At 43.2% G+C, this 17318-nt stretch overlaps 1 protein-coding gene across 2 annotated transcripts in view; it reads left to right on the top strand.

Annotated features, from left to right (window-relative positions):
* The window catches only part of XRN1 (5'-3' exoribonuclease 1), a 227733-nt gene that overhangs the window by 152192 nt on the left and 58223 nt on the right, over positions 1-17318 (top strand). The window contains exons 26-32 of one of the 2 annotated variants that reach the window (XM_069727559.1): positions 2696-2785; positions 2871-3006; positions 3219-3275; positions 4628-4760; positions 4970-5039; positions 5138-5214; positions 5296-5363. In XM_069727559.1, coding sequence (XP_069583660.1) covers positions 2696-2785; positions 2871-3006; positions 3219-3275; positions 4628-4760; positions 4970-5039; positions 5138-5214; positions 5296-5363 — 631 coding nt within the window. Of the gene's footprint in view, positions 1-2695; positions 2786-2870; positions 3007-3218; positions 3276-4627; positions 4761-4969; positions 5040-5137; positions 5364-17318 lie in introns of both variants that reach the window. The other variant, XM_069727558.1, reaches the window with a different exon arrangement.

Here is a 17318-nt window from a genome sequence, read left to right as displayed (position 1 = left end):
GCACCTGATTGCTTCTAAGCTGCAGGTGAAGACTTTCATTCAGGGGTCTCCCACATGGTACCTCCCTATAGAAGGCCGTTGGATGCCTGGGACTTTAACCTGGTCCTGGTTGTTCTACAGGAGGCTCCCTTCGAGCCGCTACAGGACGTCTTTCTGACCCACCTTTCATGGAAAGTCGCCTTCCTTGTCGCGGTGACATCATTCAGGCAGGTATCGGAGCTGGCCACTCTTTCCTGTAGACCCCTTTTCCTAATATTTTACCAGGAAAAGATGGTTCTCAGGCTGACCCCATCCTTCCTTCCCAAAGTGTTCTCTTCTTTTCACTTTGTGGACATTCTCCCGCCCTTGTTTTGCCCGACTGCAATTCACTGTTTTGATAGGACCCTTCACACTCTGGGCCTGGTGAGGGCCCTCAGAAGATACATCTCACGGACGGCATCATTCCGCAATATGGACGTCTTATTCGTTCTTCCTGAGGGTCACAGGAAGGGACTCGCCGCTTCAAAGTCCACAATAGTCAGGTGGATATGCTTGGCTATTCAAGAGGCTTACCATGTCAGAGGCAAGCCTATCCCAGCGGGGATTAAGGCACATTCCATTCGGTCGGCGGGTGCCTTTTGGGCCATTCGGCACCAGGCATCGGCGGATCAGGTTTGCAATGCTGTGATTTGGTTCAGTCTGCACACATTCTCGAAGCACTACAACTTTCACACTCAGGATTCCGCAAATTCAGGCCTGGCAGGCGGATCTTGCAGGTGGCAGTAGCGCATCTCTAGACAACAAGCCAACAAGCCATAACCCTTTCATCATTAGGAAAGGCCCGGTGATGCTTTATAAAAACCCAGCCTCCTCTATCCTTGTGCCAAAGAACAGCAGCCATGGGTTCCCCTAAGCAGCTGCCTTGCACTCTGAAAATGGTGGAGGGCCCACAAAGCAGGAGAAGGCTATAAGAAGATACAGTAGCAAAGTGTTCTCAAGTTGCCCTTTCCTAAGTTTGAAATGTAATTAAGAAATGGCAGTTAACAGGAACAGAGGAGGTGAAGAAATAGTCTGGAAGACCAAGCAAAATTTCAGTGAGAGCTGCTCGGATTGCTAGAGAGGCAAATCAGAACCTCTGCTTGACTGCAAAAGACCTTCAGAAAGCTTTAGCAGACTCTGGAGTTGTGGAACATCATTCTACTGTTCAGAGACACCTGCACAAATATGGCCTTCATGGAATAATTTATATTTTATATAGATTTTTTTTGTTGTTGCTATAAATACAAAGAAAACGTGTCCGCTTTAACTTTATGCCTTTTTATAGATAGTTTAATCTTCAACTTGCTTAATTGCTCACAATAACAGTAATTTTGACCAGGGTTGCCCAAACTTTTACATCCCACTGTATCTGCTGTGCCAGGTGGGAAACTCCTGTCCTGGTGATGTGCTGAGAGCTTCTGTATGCAGAATCTTCAGACTCGAGCTTTCCGTTAGCTGGATGAGAACCGGCTAGCTGACTGTGAACTGCATTGGTGAGGCGTCCATTGCAAAGGGAGAGAGAACCGTGCATGCTCGGCCAGTGGAGACGGGTAGGAGGGACGGACAGTGGGGTCAGTAGTACCATCTCTAGGGGGCGCCATATTAAACATCAAAGTTGCTTATCTTTTACATGGGGCATCATTTTTCATACATTTTCAATTACAAAAATATTTACAGGATTTCTGCAGCTTTAACAATATGTTGTATCATGGCACAACGCCTTCAATCTATCCCCATAACCTTTATGTGCAGAATGATCAGTATATGCAGCTCGTAGTGATATTTGCATTGGGCATTACCATTACTTCTTACCATATGGCTTTTGCAAGGTAATGCGGTAAACCATGTGGTCTTTGCTGCAAATCTCAGACTATTTAATGAAGTTCAGAAAAGTGACAGCACAAAGACCAATGTCATCCTGTGTGCTAGTGTACAAGGTCTGCCTGTAAAATATCACATCATGTGTTAGTTTGGCCCAATATATGGACCACATAGGTGCATGTAAGGCCTAATTCACACGTCAGTATTTTTCGATGAGTATTTGTACGCCAAAAGCAGGGGTGTCTCCAACGCACAGAACAGGTGCCAATCTTTCAGTTATAGTTCTTTCTATATATTGCACTCCTGGCTTTGGCACACAAACACTGATGACAAATACTGAAGTGTGAATGAGGCCTTTGTGGTAGGCAGCGTCTGCCCACGTCCAGTATGCGGACACATGGCGCTGCACGTCGCTGGTCCGCTAGGGTCAGCAGTTGTCATGTATACCTTCTATAGTTCCCCATGAGATCAACAGCTTGTGTATGCTGAGGTCTTCTGGAAATATGTGTAGACTATTGTTACACCTTATATTTAAAAAATATAAATATTAAGAAATGAGTATTTGAGACTTGATTCCTAACAATTCTGTTTACGTTTTCTGCTGTGTGCATGGTTTTCCATGCTTATATATAGGTGAATTAATGATAATAATGTTATTTTTATAGCGCCAACATATTCTGCAGCACTTTACATGTCAGAGGGGACTTGTACAGACAATAAAGACATTATAGAGTAACACATAACTCCGATCCCGACAGGAGTGAGGGTCCTGCTGCTCACTAGCTTATTATCTAATTTTTAGCGACTATATGAGATGTGAATCCAGCATTAATGCGCATTTCTTTCTCTTCTACAGGTATCCTGAGCTGTTCATATATATTTCAAAGAACAGCCAAGACGATGTGTTCTATGAAGATGACATCTGGCCAGGAGAGGATACCAACGGGTAAAACTGTCATGGTCGTGATAGTTGCCGTGATGCTGACTTTTTCTTTTCTGTTGTGACACAGTTTATGTTCTCTTGTGTGCAGTGCAGAGAAAGTTCAAGAGATTGTTTCCTGGCTCCGAGCCCATCCTATTAGCTTGTTGGCACGCTCCTCGTGCGATTTGCAGATTTTGGATATCGCTATCGTGGAAAAAATTGAAGAGGAGGTTACAAAGTGTAAGGTTAGCATGGTACAGATGAAGGGTTATGTCCCACTGTTTCTTTTGCTTGATACTTTTTATCATTTTCAATAGTTGAATTCTTTCCTTAGCTTCATTGCATGATATACCATCCTTATAGTGTACAATACGTCACAAATTCTAATTATTGCTTTTCTATATGTCCAAATTGCATATATCATTTTCTGCTCAGTTAATATATGTGCTCTCTACAGACCAAGAAGAGCAGTAAGAAGGTGCGCGTGACTGTGAAACCACACTTACTGTTTCGGGTATGTTTCTCTTCAAAAATGAAATACTGTTACATGTTCCTTTTTATAGGAAACTTTTACTGCAATAAGTAATTCAGTAGAGTACAAATGTTGTTTGCAACTGACATGAAGTTAGACCTGTACTTCATCAAACTGTGCATAAATCAGTAATACAAGCCAATATGAGAGTGCATAATATATTATCAGAAAAATCTGCTTCTTTCTCCACTTATGAGCCAGTTTTTCACTGCATCTTGAACTCGCCATACAATGTTAGAAAAAGTTAGAAGAAGAAAAACAGCTCAAATTTGTCTTACTCAAGACAGACTGCCAGAACACTGAAATGTCAGATCCTATTACTGTACTCCATATAGAGGGAAAGAGACTGAGAAACCAAGCATGGAGAGACACAAAAAGATCGTGCTGAGCTTTCTATAAAATCTGTTGCCTCACCCCTGCGCTGGATTCATATGTACACTGTTCAGTACTGCAGCATAGTGTCCTCCATTCAGAGGTGGATTCTGTTTTTGTTCTAGCTAAGGAATGAGGAGCAGGAATTGCTCCTTTTGGGTTTGTATGATGGTCTTCATAGCAGCTAGTCTGCTTCCAGAGATAGAGCCTGCAAAGGGAAAAACTGATGAGAATGCAGATTGCAAGTCCTTCAATGGCCAGAAATTGTGCTATTCCTCATGTACACTTGAAAGTACAGTTGCCCTTTGCGATTATTCGCTGCTGTGCATATGCCTAAAATTGAAATGACCTCCATTGACGCTATTAGCAAAAGTATTTGCTTGTCTCCCAGCAACTATACACCTTTTGCGATTTTTCTGGGGGGTTTTCATATCATTCACTTTATGATCTGCAGTATATAGCTTGGGGCAAAATTAGAGCTGTTTTTGGAAAAAGGATGCTTTTTTTAAAATTAAAAATTGGGGATAACTACTTTTAAAGGGGCAGTACTACCCATATGCCATCATTTTCCTAAAGCATAAAATGCTATACAATACATCACCTTGATTAATCCCTCCTTCGTTCCAAATCTCCACCGGGTTGTGCACCTGTCTCTGCTCATCGGGCTATGTATGACCACCATGGTGTTGATGGTGATCAGTGCAATCACAGGCTAGTGGGGGAGTCTAATGATAACGGGTAACGTTCATAGACTTATAAGCTTTTGGTGGAAAAAAGGAGCTGGACAACCTCTGTAGCACCTACAGTGGCTGTCACACAGCTTTCCCAGGTTACTGGATAACAGACCGGCATTGTTGGATGTTTTTTTTTCCCCTATAATGTTTGCCTTTTTCACTTTTAAACGGTCTGTAAGCTTGACCTTCCACTTGTCATATATAATTGTATTCTTGCTTCTCTCTCAGCCTCTTGAACAGCAGTTTGGCGTTGTTCCAGACAGAGATGCAGAGTTCCGGCTTTTTGACCGTGTTGTCAACGTGCGGGAGAGCTTTTCTGTCCCATTGGGTCTCAGAGGCACAATCATCGGGATTAAAGGAGGTAATGGAAATCGTTTCAAACTCGATGATTACTTAGCCTCTTTAGAGTCAATCTTGCACGGTCCCCTTTATGTCTATGATTTCTAAAGTGCAAATCCAATCTGACAATCGTAACTCCCATTAAGGGGAAACCGCTTGTTCTCGAGACCACACATACTGATTTTGGCATAAGATGAAGCAATATTCCTGACACTGTTCATGTACTTGCAGCGGAGAGAGATGCTGATGTCTTGCTTGAAGTATTGTTTGATGAGGAGTTCCCTGGTGGCTTGCATATAAGGTACTGCCATGAAAACATGTTTATTCTACTAATTCCTCTAGGAAAATTACTACAAAAGCAAGGCAAGCTAAATACATTTCCTCAATTCGTTTTCTTAGATGTTCCCAGTCAAGAGGCTACCGTGTGCCAACAAGTGCCTTAATCAACCTTTCTCATGGTATTCGTACAGAAAATGGTATGCAAAAGTTGACAGCAGTTGTTAAACCGCAACCAGCCATCAATCTCCATGGCTCTCACCCCTCTGAATTATCTACAGGAGGATCTCAAAAAGGCCACTTGGGTGCCCTCAACCATTCACCCCGCTCACTCTTCATACCTATGAAGGTTAGACTTTTTCTCACTTCCACCCAATATAGTGTGTTGGTCTTGCACAAATTTATACTTAAGAGGTAACTCACAGAATGGAAAGTCAGCCCATATACTAGCAGTCAGACCCCCAATGGTCCAGAGAATGGATTTCAAGATCTCAGAACTGGCTTCTGAAGAGCCACATCTTGAATGCTGTGCATGCTCATCCTCTGCTCCATTTATTGTCTATGGTACTGCTGGTAATAGTGCTGTGTTCTGTTTTCTCTGGCAGTCTCATAAACAATGAATGTAGCAGAGGTTGAACATGCGCACCTCTGCACTATTGAGGAGACAGTTATGCACTATGTTATGGTACAGTACAGCGTTATCCTGTCAATTAATATTACATTTTACCTGTTAGAGCGTGCAGAATGTGTATGTCCTGCATAAATTGTGTGAATGGTGCATGTGTCCATGGCTCCAATAAGTCGGCCATGCATGTCCAGAGTGGTTTGTGTGTTGCATGTGTTTTATCTGTATTTAGTATGCAATTTTGCATGTTTTATAACTTCAAAAAATAAAGTTGTGTATGTTTATATTTATTCAAATTATCTGATATAAGAAATATCTACATACAAGAGCATTTCTAGAAGTGATTACGGTACATTGGTTAGATCGCACTTCACCTTTTTTTTTTTTTTTTTTGTATCAAGTTTGTTTTTATTGAACAAGATTTCCAACTTTTAGGATACAAACACTTAAAAACAGAAAGTAAAATAAATTAGGCTTGTATAAAGTAATCACATGTTGCATTAATCAAAAAACCTTTCAGCATTTCAATTCGCCATCTGATGGGTTCTCAGCATTTTTCTAAGTGAATTAATATTCACTTTATGGCACAATAACGTTTACCATTGCTACATCTTTGTTATACCTTTTCTATAAATTGATAAATTCTGGGTATGTGCTATTGCCTCGTCATGTATAATACTTAGTGAGTGTCTTCTCTTGTACCCCGGCATACAAGCAGCTGTTTCTGCTATTGCAGCTCAGTCCTATGTAAATGATCAAACTGATTAACCTTAAGGGTATGTGCACACGTCGATGGATTGGCCTCTGCGGATTCGCAGCAGTTTTCCATGAGTTTACAGTGCCATGTAAACCTGTGGAAAACAAAATCCGCAGTGCACATGCTGCGGAAAAAAATGTGCGGAAACGCTGCGTTGTTTATTCTGCAGCATGTCAATTCTTTGTGCAGATTCCGCATCGGTTTACACCTGTTCCCTAATAAAAATCCGCTGGTGGAATCCGCACAAAATCCGCAAAAAAATTGCGGTAATTCCGCAGGTAATCCACAGTGCGGTTTACCTGCGGATTTACCAAAATCAGTCCAGAAAAATCCTCACCATTTTCCGCAACATGTGCACGTGGCCTAATAGCCTGTGCTAAGGATAGGCTATCAATATTTATATGGGTTGAGTCACTAATAAATATGCAATCTACTCATGGATCATAGCTTATCTTGTGGTCAGTGTATAGCAATGTGAATTTCCATGAAGTTATCTGAGTACTGCTGGTCATACACGCTCAGTCACCCCCTTCCTCCCATACACAGGTTAAGCGCTTTGAGTGGTCTGCACATACGATTTGCATAATTAGTCATGTGCTGACTAGCGGCTTATTTTAATTTTCTCAATAGAGAAGCTAGTTGGCCTGTGACCTTAAAGCTTGACAGTCGTTTACATTTTTATTTAATAAATCAATAGTACACATGGAAATTAAACAAATTTGTAATCTATCTTATCAGAGAAATCTGCTTCTTTCTTTGCTAGGACCCATCATTCCTTCTCAGTTCAATGGTTAACCCCTTTACCCCCAAGGGTGGTTTGCACAGTATGGACCGGGCCAATTTTTACCATTCTGACCACTGTCCCTTTATGAGGTTATAACTCTGGAACACTTCAACGGATCCCGGTGATTCTGACATTGTTTTCTTGTGACATATTGTACTTCATGATAGTGGTAAAATTTCTTTGATATTACCTGCGTTTATTTGTGGGAAAAAACGGACATTTGGCAAAAATTTTAAAATTTCGCAATTTTCCAACTTTGAATTTTTATGCAATTAAATCACAGAGATATGTCACACAAAATATTTAATAAGTAACATTTCCCACATGTCTACTTTACATCAGCACAATTTTGGAACCAAAATTTTTTGTGTTAGAGAGTTATAAGGGTTAAAAGTTGACCAGCAATTTCTCATTTCTACAACACCATTTTTTTTTAGGGACCACATCTCATTTGAAGTCATTTTGAGGGGTCTATATGATAGAAAATACCCAAGTGTGACACCATTCTAAAAACTGCACCCCTCAAGGTGCTCAAAGCCACATTCAAGAAGTTCATTAACCTTTCAGGTGTTTCACAGGAATTTTTGGAATGTTTAAATAAAAGTTAAATGTTAATGAACATTTAACTTTTTTTTTCACAAAAAATGTACTTCAGCTCCAATTTGTTTTATTTTACCAAGGGTAACAGGAGAAAATAGACCACAAACGTTGTTGTACAATTTGTCCTGAGTACGCCGATACCCAACATGTGGGGGTAAACCACTGTTTGGGCGCATGACAGAGCTCGGAAGCGAAGGAGTGCCATTTGACTTTTCAATGCAAAATTGACTGGAATTGAGATGGGACGCCATGTTGCGTGTGGAGATCCACTGATGTGCCTAAACATTGAAACCCCCCACAAGTGACACCATTTTGGAAAGTAGACCCCCTAAGGAACTTATCTAGAGGCGTGGTGAGCACTTTGACCCACCAAGGGCTTCACAGAAGTTTATAATGCAGAGCCGTAAAAATAAACCAAAAATTTTTTCCCACAAAAATTATATTTTAGCCCCAAGTTTTGTATTTTCCCGAGGGTAACAGGAGAAATTGGACCCCAAAAGTTGTTGTCCAATTTGTCCTGAGTATGCTGATACCCCATATGTGGGGGGGAACCACCATTTGGGCGCATGGGAGGGCTCAGAAGGGAAGGAGCGTCATTTGGAATGCAGACTTAGATGGAATGGTCTGCAGGCGTCACATTGCGTTTGCAGAGCCCCTAATGTACCTAAACAGTAAAAAAAAAACCACAAGTGACCCTATATTGGAAACTAAACCCCCCAAGCAACTTATCTAGATGTGTTGTGAGAACTTTGAGCCCCCAAGTGTTTCACTACAGTTTATAACGCAGAGCCGTGAAAATAAAAAATCCTTTTTTTTCCCACAAAAATTATTTTTTAGCCCCCAGTTTCGTATTTTCCCAAGGGTAACAGGAGAAATTGGACCCCAAAAGTTGTTGTCCAATTTGTCCTGAGTACGCCGATACCCCATATGTTGGGGTAAACTCCTGTTTGGGCACACGGGAGAGCTCGGAAGGGAAGGAGCACTGTTTTACATTTTCAACGCAGAATTGGCTGGAATTGAGATCGGACGCCATGTCGCGTTTGGAGAGCCCCTGATGTGCCTAAACAGTGGAAACCCCCCAATTATAACTGAAACCCTAATCCAAACACACCCCTAACCCTAACCACACCTCTAACCCAGACACACCCCTAATCCTAATCTCAACCCTATTCCCAACCGTAAATGTAATCCAAACCCTAACTTTAGCCAAAACCCTAACTGTAGCCCCAACCCTAGCCCCAACCCTAGCCCCAACCCTAGCCCTAACCCTAGCCCTAATGGGAAAATGGAAATAAATACATTTTTTTTTTTATTTTTCCCAAACTAAGGGGGTGATGAAGGGGATTTGATTTACTTTTATAGCGGGTTTTTTAGCGGATTTTTATGATTGGCAGCCGTCACACACTGAAAGACGCTTTTTATTGCAAAAAATATTTTTTGCGTTACCACATTTTGAGAGCTATAATTTTTCCATATTTGAGTCCACAGAGTCATGTGAGGTCTTGTGTTTTGGGTGACGAGTTGACGTTTTTATTGGTAACATTTTCGGGCACGTGACATTTTTTGATCGCATTTTATTCCGATTTTTGTGAGGCAGAATGACCAAAAACCAGCTATTCATGAATTTCTTTTGGGGGAGGCGTTTATGCAGTTCCGTGTTTGGTAAAATTGATAAAGCAGTTTTATTCTTCGGGTCAGTATGATTACAGCGATACCTCATTTATATCATTTCTTTGTTTTGACGCTTTTATACGATAAAAACTATTTTATAGAAAAAATAATTATTTTTACATCGCTTTATTCTCAGGACTATAACTTTTTTACTTTTTGGCTGATGATGCTGTATGGCGGCTCGTTTTTTGCGGGACAAGATGACGCTTTCAGCGGTACCATGGTTATTTATATCTGTCTTTTTGATCGCATGTTATTCCACTTTTTGTTCGGCGGTATGATAATAAAGCGATGTTTTTTGCCTCGTTTTTTTTTTTTTTCTTACGGTGTTTACTGAAGGGGTTAACTAGTGGGACAGTTTTATAGGTTGGGTCGTTACAGACGCGGCGATATTAAATATGTGTACTTTTATTGTTTTTTTTTTTTTATTTAGATAAAGAAATGTATTTATGGGAATAATATATTTTTTTTTCTTTATTTAGGAAATTTTTTTTTTTTTTTTTTTTACTTTGTCCCAGGGTAGGACATCACAGATCGCTGATCTGACAGTTTGCACAGCTCTCTGTCAGATCACCAATCTGTCTCAGAGCACTGCAGCCTTACAAAGCGCCTGCTCTGAGCAGGTACTTGGTAAGCCACCTCCCTCCCTGCAGGACCCGGATGCCGCGGCCATCTTGGATCCGGGCCTGCTACAGGGAGGGAGGTAAGGAGACCCTCGCAGCAACGCGTTCACATCGCGTTGCTGCGGGGGTCTCAGGGAAGCCCGCAGGGAGCCCCCTCCCTGTGCGATGCTTCCCTGCACCGCCGGCACACTGCGATCATGTTTGATCGCGGTGTGCCGGGGGTTAATGTGCTGGGGGCGGTCCGTGACCGCTCCTGGCACATAGCTCGGGATGTCAGCTGCGATAGGCAGCTGACACTCGGCCACGCTCCCCCATGAGCGTGGCCGATCGCCCTGGACATACTATTCCGTCCTTGGGAATTTAGGCCCACCCCACATGGACGGAATAGTACGTCCAATGACAGAAAGGGGTTAAAATCTGACTTCAGTGAAGACAGACTTTTGCATTGCTGATATAGGAGTTTGGAGTTGTTACTCATAAGATTCTGTATAGACGGGAGGAGGTGAAGGGGCTTTCTGCCACTTGTCCCTCCCTCCTCCTACCTCTCACCACTGCATAGAATAGGAACTGTCATCTCCTCTCTCTGTAATGTAATAATCTCTCTTCACTGAATATAGATTTTACCCCAGAATTGAGAATTTTGAAAATGAAAGATCAGTCCTAGTGGAGAAAGGAGATTTCTCTAATATATTACAAAGTTGCTTATTTCACCCCATTCGGGGACACAGACCATGGGTTGTATGCTGCTTGCCACTAGGAGGCTTACATTTTCATGTGTACTATTGTTTTATGAAATAATAGTGAAAATGATTGGTGTTCTTTAACCCCTTTCTGCCATCTGACGTACTATCCTGTCGAGGTGACCTGGGACTTAATTCCCAGTGACGGGATAGTACGTCATAGGCAATCAGCCGCTCTCACGGGGGTAGCACGGCTTATCGCGGCCGGGTGTCAGCTGATTATTACAGCTGACATCCAGCATCATGTGCCAGGAGCGGTCACGGACCACTCCCAGCACATTGACCCCCGGAACACTGCGATCAAACCTTGATCGCAGTGTTCCAGAGGCATAGGGAAGCATCGCGCAGGGACGGGGCTCCCTGCGCGCTTCCCTGAGACCCTCGGAACAATGTGATCGCGTTGTTCCGAGCGTCTCCTCCATCCTCCTCCCTGCAGGCCCCGGATCCAAGATGGCCGTGGGGGTCTTCCTGGTCCTGCAGGGAGGTGGCTTGCGAGCGCCTGCTGAGAGCAGGCTCCAGCAAGCCTCCTGCACTGCCTGTCAGATCGCTGATGTAACACAGTGCTTTGCAAAGTACCCTGGGACAAAGTAACAAAAAATATATATATATTAACCCCTTCCCGACCTGTGACACAGCGTATGCGTCATGAAAGTCGGTGCCAATCCAACCTGTGACGCATATGCTGTGTCACAGAATGATCGCGTCCCTGCAGATTGGGTGAAAGGGTTAACTCCAATTTCACCCGATCTGCAGGGACGGGGGATAGGTACTTTAGCCCGGGAGGGTGGCTTTGCCCCCACGTGGCTACGATCGCTCTGATTGGCTGCTGAAAGTGCAACAGCCAATCAGAGCAATTTGTAATATTTCACCTATGAAAAGTGGTAAAATATTACAATCCAGCCATGGCCGATGCTGCAATATCATTGGCCATGGTTGGAAACACTGATCTGCCCCCCCACTGCCACCAATCTCCTCCCCAGTCCTCCGTTCTGTGGTCCGCTCCCCTCCGTCCTCCGCTCCCCTCCGTCCTCCTGTCCGCTCCCCCCGCGCGTCGATCCACCCCGTGCTCCGATCCACCCCCGTGCTCCGATCCACCCCCCCCGTGCTCCGATCCACCCCCCCGTGCTCCGATCCACCCCCTGTGCTCCGATCCACCCCCTGTGCTCCGATCCACCCCCTGTGCTCCGATCCACCCTCCGTGCTCCGATCCACCCTCCGTGCTCCGATCCAACACCCCGTACTCCGATCCACCTCCCCCTGTGCTCCGATCCACCTCCCCCTGTGCTCCGATCCACCCCCTCATACTTAACGAGCCTCCCGGTGTCCATCCGTCTTCTCCATGGGCGCCGCCATCTTCCAAAATGGCGGGCGCATGCGCAGTGCGCCCACCGAATCTACCGGTGATCAAATCACAGTGATCAAAATAAAAAAAAAATGGTAAATGAACCCTCCCCTTTATCACCCCCATAGGTAGGGACAATAATAAAATAAAGGAAAAAAAAAAAAATAATATATATATATATATATATATATATATATATATATATATATATATATATATATATATATATATATATATATATATATTATTTTTTTTATTTTTTTTCCACTAGGGTTAGGGTAAGGCTATGTGCACACGTATTCTGGTCCTCTGCAGATTTTTCTGCAGCGGATTTGATAAATCCGCAGTGCAAAAACGCTGTGGATTTATCGCGTTTTTTTCTGTGGGTTTTACTGCGGGTTTTACAACTGCGGTTTTCTATTTGAGCAGTTGTAAAACCGCTGCGGAATCCGCAGAAAGAAGTGACATGCTGCGAAATGTAAACCGCTGCGTTTCCGCGCAGTTTTTTCCGCAGCATGTGCGCAGCGTTTTTGGTTTCCCATAGGTTTACATTGAACTGTAAACTCATGGGAAACTGCTGCAGACTCGCAGCTGCGGAAACGCTGTGGATCCGCAGCGTTTTCCGCAGTGTGTGCACATACCCTTAGAATTAGGCTATGTGCACACGGTGCGGATTTGGCTGCGGATCCGCAGTGGATTGGCCGCTGCGGATTCGTAGCAGTTTTCCATCAGGTTTACAGTTCCATGTAAACCTATGGAAAACCAAATCCGCTGTGCCCATGGTGCGGAAAATACCACGCGGAAAAGCTGCGTTTTTTCCGCAGCATCTCAATTCTTTGTGCGGATTCCGCAACGTTATACACCTGTTCCTCAATAGGAATCCGCAGGTGAAATCCGCACAAAAAACACTGGAAATCCATGGTGAATCCGCAGGTAAAACGCAGTGCCTTTTACCTGTGGATTTTTCAAAAATGGTGCGGAAAAATCTCACACGAATCTGCAACGTGGCCACATAGCCTTAGGGTTAGGGTTGGAATTAGAGTTAGGGTTGGAATTAGGGCCAGGGTTAGAAATAGGGTTAAGATTAGGCTTGTGGTTAGGGTTAGGGGTGTGTTGGGGTTAGGGTTGTGGTTAGGGTTGGGATTAGGGTTAGGGGTGTGTTGAGGTTAGGGCTGTGGTTAGGGGTGTGTTGAGGTTAGGGCCGTGATTAGGGTTATGGCTAGAGTTGAGATTAGAGTTATGGGTGTGTTGGTGTTAGTGTTGGAGTTAGAATTGAGGGGTTTCCACTGTTTAGGCACATCAGGGGTCTCCAAACGCAACATGGCGCCACCATTGATTCCAGCCAATCTTGCGTTCAAAAAGTCAAATGGTGCTCTCTCCCTTCCAAGTCCTGACATGCGCCCAAACAGTGGTTTACCCCCACATATGGGGTACCAGCATACTCGGGACAAACTGATACCCTTGTGAAAATAAAAAATTGCTTGCTAAAACATCATTTTTGAGGAAAGAAAAAAGATTTTTTTATTTTCACGGCTCTGCATTGTAAACTTCTGTGAAGAACTTAGGGGTTCAAAGTGCTCACCACATACCTAGATAAGTTCCTTGGGGGGGTCTAGTTTCCAAAATGGGGTCACTTGTGGGGGAGCTCGAATATTTAGGCACACGGGCTCTCCAAACACGACATGGTGTCCACTAAAGATTGGAGCCAATTTTTCATTCAAAAAGTCAAATGGCGCTTCATCACTTCCGAGCATTGTCGTGCGCCGAAACAGTGGTTTTCCCCCACATATGGGGTATCGGCGTACTCAGCACAAATTGTACAATAACTTTCGGGGTCCACTTTCTCCTTTTACCTTTGGGAAAATAAAAAAAATTGTTGCTAAAAGATCATTTTTTGTGACTAAAAAGTGAAATGTTCATTTTTTCCTTCCATGTTGCTTCTGCTGCTGTGAAGCACCTGAAGGGTTAATAAACAACTTGAATATGATTTTGCGCACCTTGAGGGGTGCAGTTTTTAGAATGGTGTCACTTTGTGGTATTTTCAGCCATATAGACCCCTCAAACTAACTTCAAATGTGAGGTGGTCTCTAAAAAAAAAAATGGTTTTGTAAATCTTGTTGTAAAAATTAGAAATCGCTGGTCAAATTTTAACCCTTATAACTTCCTAGCAAAAAAAAAAATGTTAGTTCCAAAGTTGTGCTGATGTAAAGTAGACATGTGGGTAATGTTATTTATTAACTATTTTCTGTCACATAACTCTCTGGTTTAACCCCTTTACCCCCAAGGGTGGTTTGCACGTTAATGACCAGGCCAATTTTTACAATTCTGACCACTGTCCCTTTATGAGGTTATAACTCCGAAACGCTTCAACGGATCTTAGCGATTCTGAGATTGTTTTCTTGTAACATATTGTACTTCATGATAGTGCTAAAATTTCTTCGATATAACTTGCGTTTATTTGTGAAAAAAACTGAAATTTGGCGAAAATTTTGAAAATTTCACAATTTTCCAACTTTGAATTTTTATTCTGTTAAACCAGAGAGTTATGTGACACAATATAGTTAATAAATAACATTTCCCACATGTCTACTTTACATCAGCACAATTTTTGAAACAAACTTTTTTTTTCAAGGAAGTTATAAGGGTTAAAATTTGACCAGCAATTTCTCATTTTTACAACCAAATTTACAAAACCATTTTTTTTAGGGACCACCTCACATTTGAAGTCATTTTGAAGGGTCTATATGGCAGAAAATACCCAAAAGCGACACCATTCTAAAAACTGCACCCCCTCAAGGTGCTCAAAACCACATTCAAGAAGTTTATTAACCCTTCAGGTGATTCACAGCAGCAGAAGCAACATGGAAGGAAAAAATTAACATTTTACTTTTTAGTCACAAAAATGATCTTTCAGCAATAATCTTTTTAATTTCCCAAGGGTAAAAAGAGAAAATGGACCTCAAAAGTTGTTGTCCAATTTATCCTGAGTACGCTGATACCCCACATGTGAGGGGGAACCACTTTTTGGGCGCATGGCAGGGCTCAGAAGGAAAGGAGCGCCGTTTGACTTTTTCAAGCTAAATTTGGCTGGAATTGAGATCGGACGCCATGTCGCGTTTGGCGAGCCCCTGATGTGCCTAAACAGTGGAAACCCCCCACAAGTGACCCTATTTTGGAAACTAGACCCCCTAAGGAACTTATATAGATGTGTCATGAGCACTTTTATCCCCCAAGTGCTTCACGAAAGTTTATAACGCCCGGGCGTGAAAAAAAAAAATCCTATTTTTTCCACAAACATGATCGTTTAGTCCCCAATTTTTTATTTTCTCAAGGGTAAAAGGAGAAATTGGACCCCAAAAGTTGTTGTCCAATTTGTCCTGAGTACGCTGATACCCCATATGTGGGGGGGACCACTGTTTGGGCGCATGGCAGGGCTCAGAAGGAAAGGAGCGCCGTTTGACTTTTTCAAGCTAAATTTGGCTGGAATTGAGATCGGACGCCATGTCGCGTTTGGCGACCCCCTGATGTGCCTAAGCAGTGGAAACCTCCCACAAATGACCCCATTTTGGAAACTAGACCCCCTAAGGAACTTATCTAGATGTGTCATGAGCACTTTTATCCCCCAAGTGCTTCACGAAAGTTTATAACGCCCGGGCGTGAAAAAAAAAATTCCTATTTTTTCCACAAACATGATCGCTTAGTCCCCAATTTTTTATTTTCTCAAGGGTAAAAGGAGAAATTGGACCCCAAAAGTTGTTGTCCAATTTGTCCTGAGTACGCTGATACCCCATATTTGGGGGGAACCACTGTTTGGGCGCATGGCAGGGCTCAGAAGGAAAGGAGCGCCGTTTGACTTTTTCAAGCTAACTTTGGCTGGAATTGAGATCGGACGCCATGTCGCGTTTGGAGAGCCCATGATGTGCCTAAACAGTGGAAACCCCCCACAAGTGACCCCATTTTGGAAACTAGACCCTCTAAGGAACTTATCTAGTTGTGTGGTGAGAATTTTGAACCCCCACGTGCTTCACTAAAGTATATAATGCCCAGGCGTGAAAATAAAAAATCCTATTTTTTCCTACAAAAATGATATTTTAGTCCCCAATTTTTAATTTTCCCAAGGGTACCAGGAGAAATTGGACCCCAAAAGTTGTTGTCCAATTTGTCCTGAGTACGTTGATACCCCATATGTGGGGAGGAACTACTGTTTGGGCACACGTTGGGGCTCGAAAGGGAAGTAGTGACGTTTTGGAATGCAGACTTTGATGGAATGTTCTGCTGGCATCATGTTCCATTTGCAGAGCCCCTGATGTGACTAAACAGTAGAAACCCCCCACAAGTGACCCCATTTTGGAAACTGTACCCCCTAAGGAACTTATCTAGTTGTGTGGTGAGAATTTTGAACCCCCACGTGCTTCACTAAAGTTTATAATGCCCAGGCGTGAAAATAAAAAATCCTATTTTTTCCCACAAAAATGATATTTTAGTCCCCAATTTTTAATTTTCCCAAAGGTAACAGGAGAAATTGGACATCAAAAGTTGTTGTCCAAATTGTCCTGATTACGCTGGTACGCCATATGTGGGAAAAAAACTGTTTAGGCACACGTTGGGGCTCGAAGGGGAAGTTGTGACGTGTTGGAATGCAGAAATTGTCTGCGGTCGTCATGTTCCGTTTGCAGAGCCCCTGATGTGCCTAAACAGTAAAAAAAAACCACAAGTGACATCATTTTGGAACCTAGACCCCCCCCAAGGAACTTATCTAGATGTGCCCCCTTTTTGGAACTAATGTACGCTTTCTTGTAAAGTAAATTAGTAGTGCATGGAGGTGTGGTACAATCTGAAGCAATCCTTCATACACAGGCCAGGTTTTTCGGGGCAGGTGTCGCATTGATAAATGGTGTCCTTGCGTATTCCCCTTTTGTAACACACTCGGCACCTTTTTTGCGGCTTACCTTTTCTGCCGGTTGGCGGGACCGCCCCCGGAAAATGCTGGCCTTTTACGATACGAGCACCTTCAGTTCCGGAAGTACTGGGGCCCTCTCCTTCCGGAGTACCAAATATCAGGGCCTTAACCACTACCTCCTGGAACTGAAGGTACGACGTATCGGTGTGGCGTGCACATCGTAACAGCAGGAAAGCGTTGAGCATTGCCATTTGTACGATGT

The sequence above is a fragment of the Ranitomeya imitator genome, chromosome 5 (genome assembly GCF_032444005.1).
Source record: "Ranitomeya imitator isolate aRanImi1 chromosome 5, aRanImi1.pri, whole genome shotgun sequence".
NCBI lineage: Eukaryota > Metazoa > Chordata > Amphibia > Anura > Dendrobatidae > Ranitomeya > Ranitomeya imitator.
Note: the sequence above shows the minus strand (reverse complement) of the source record. Positions and strands in the feature narration are given on the sequence as shown.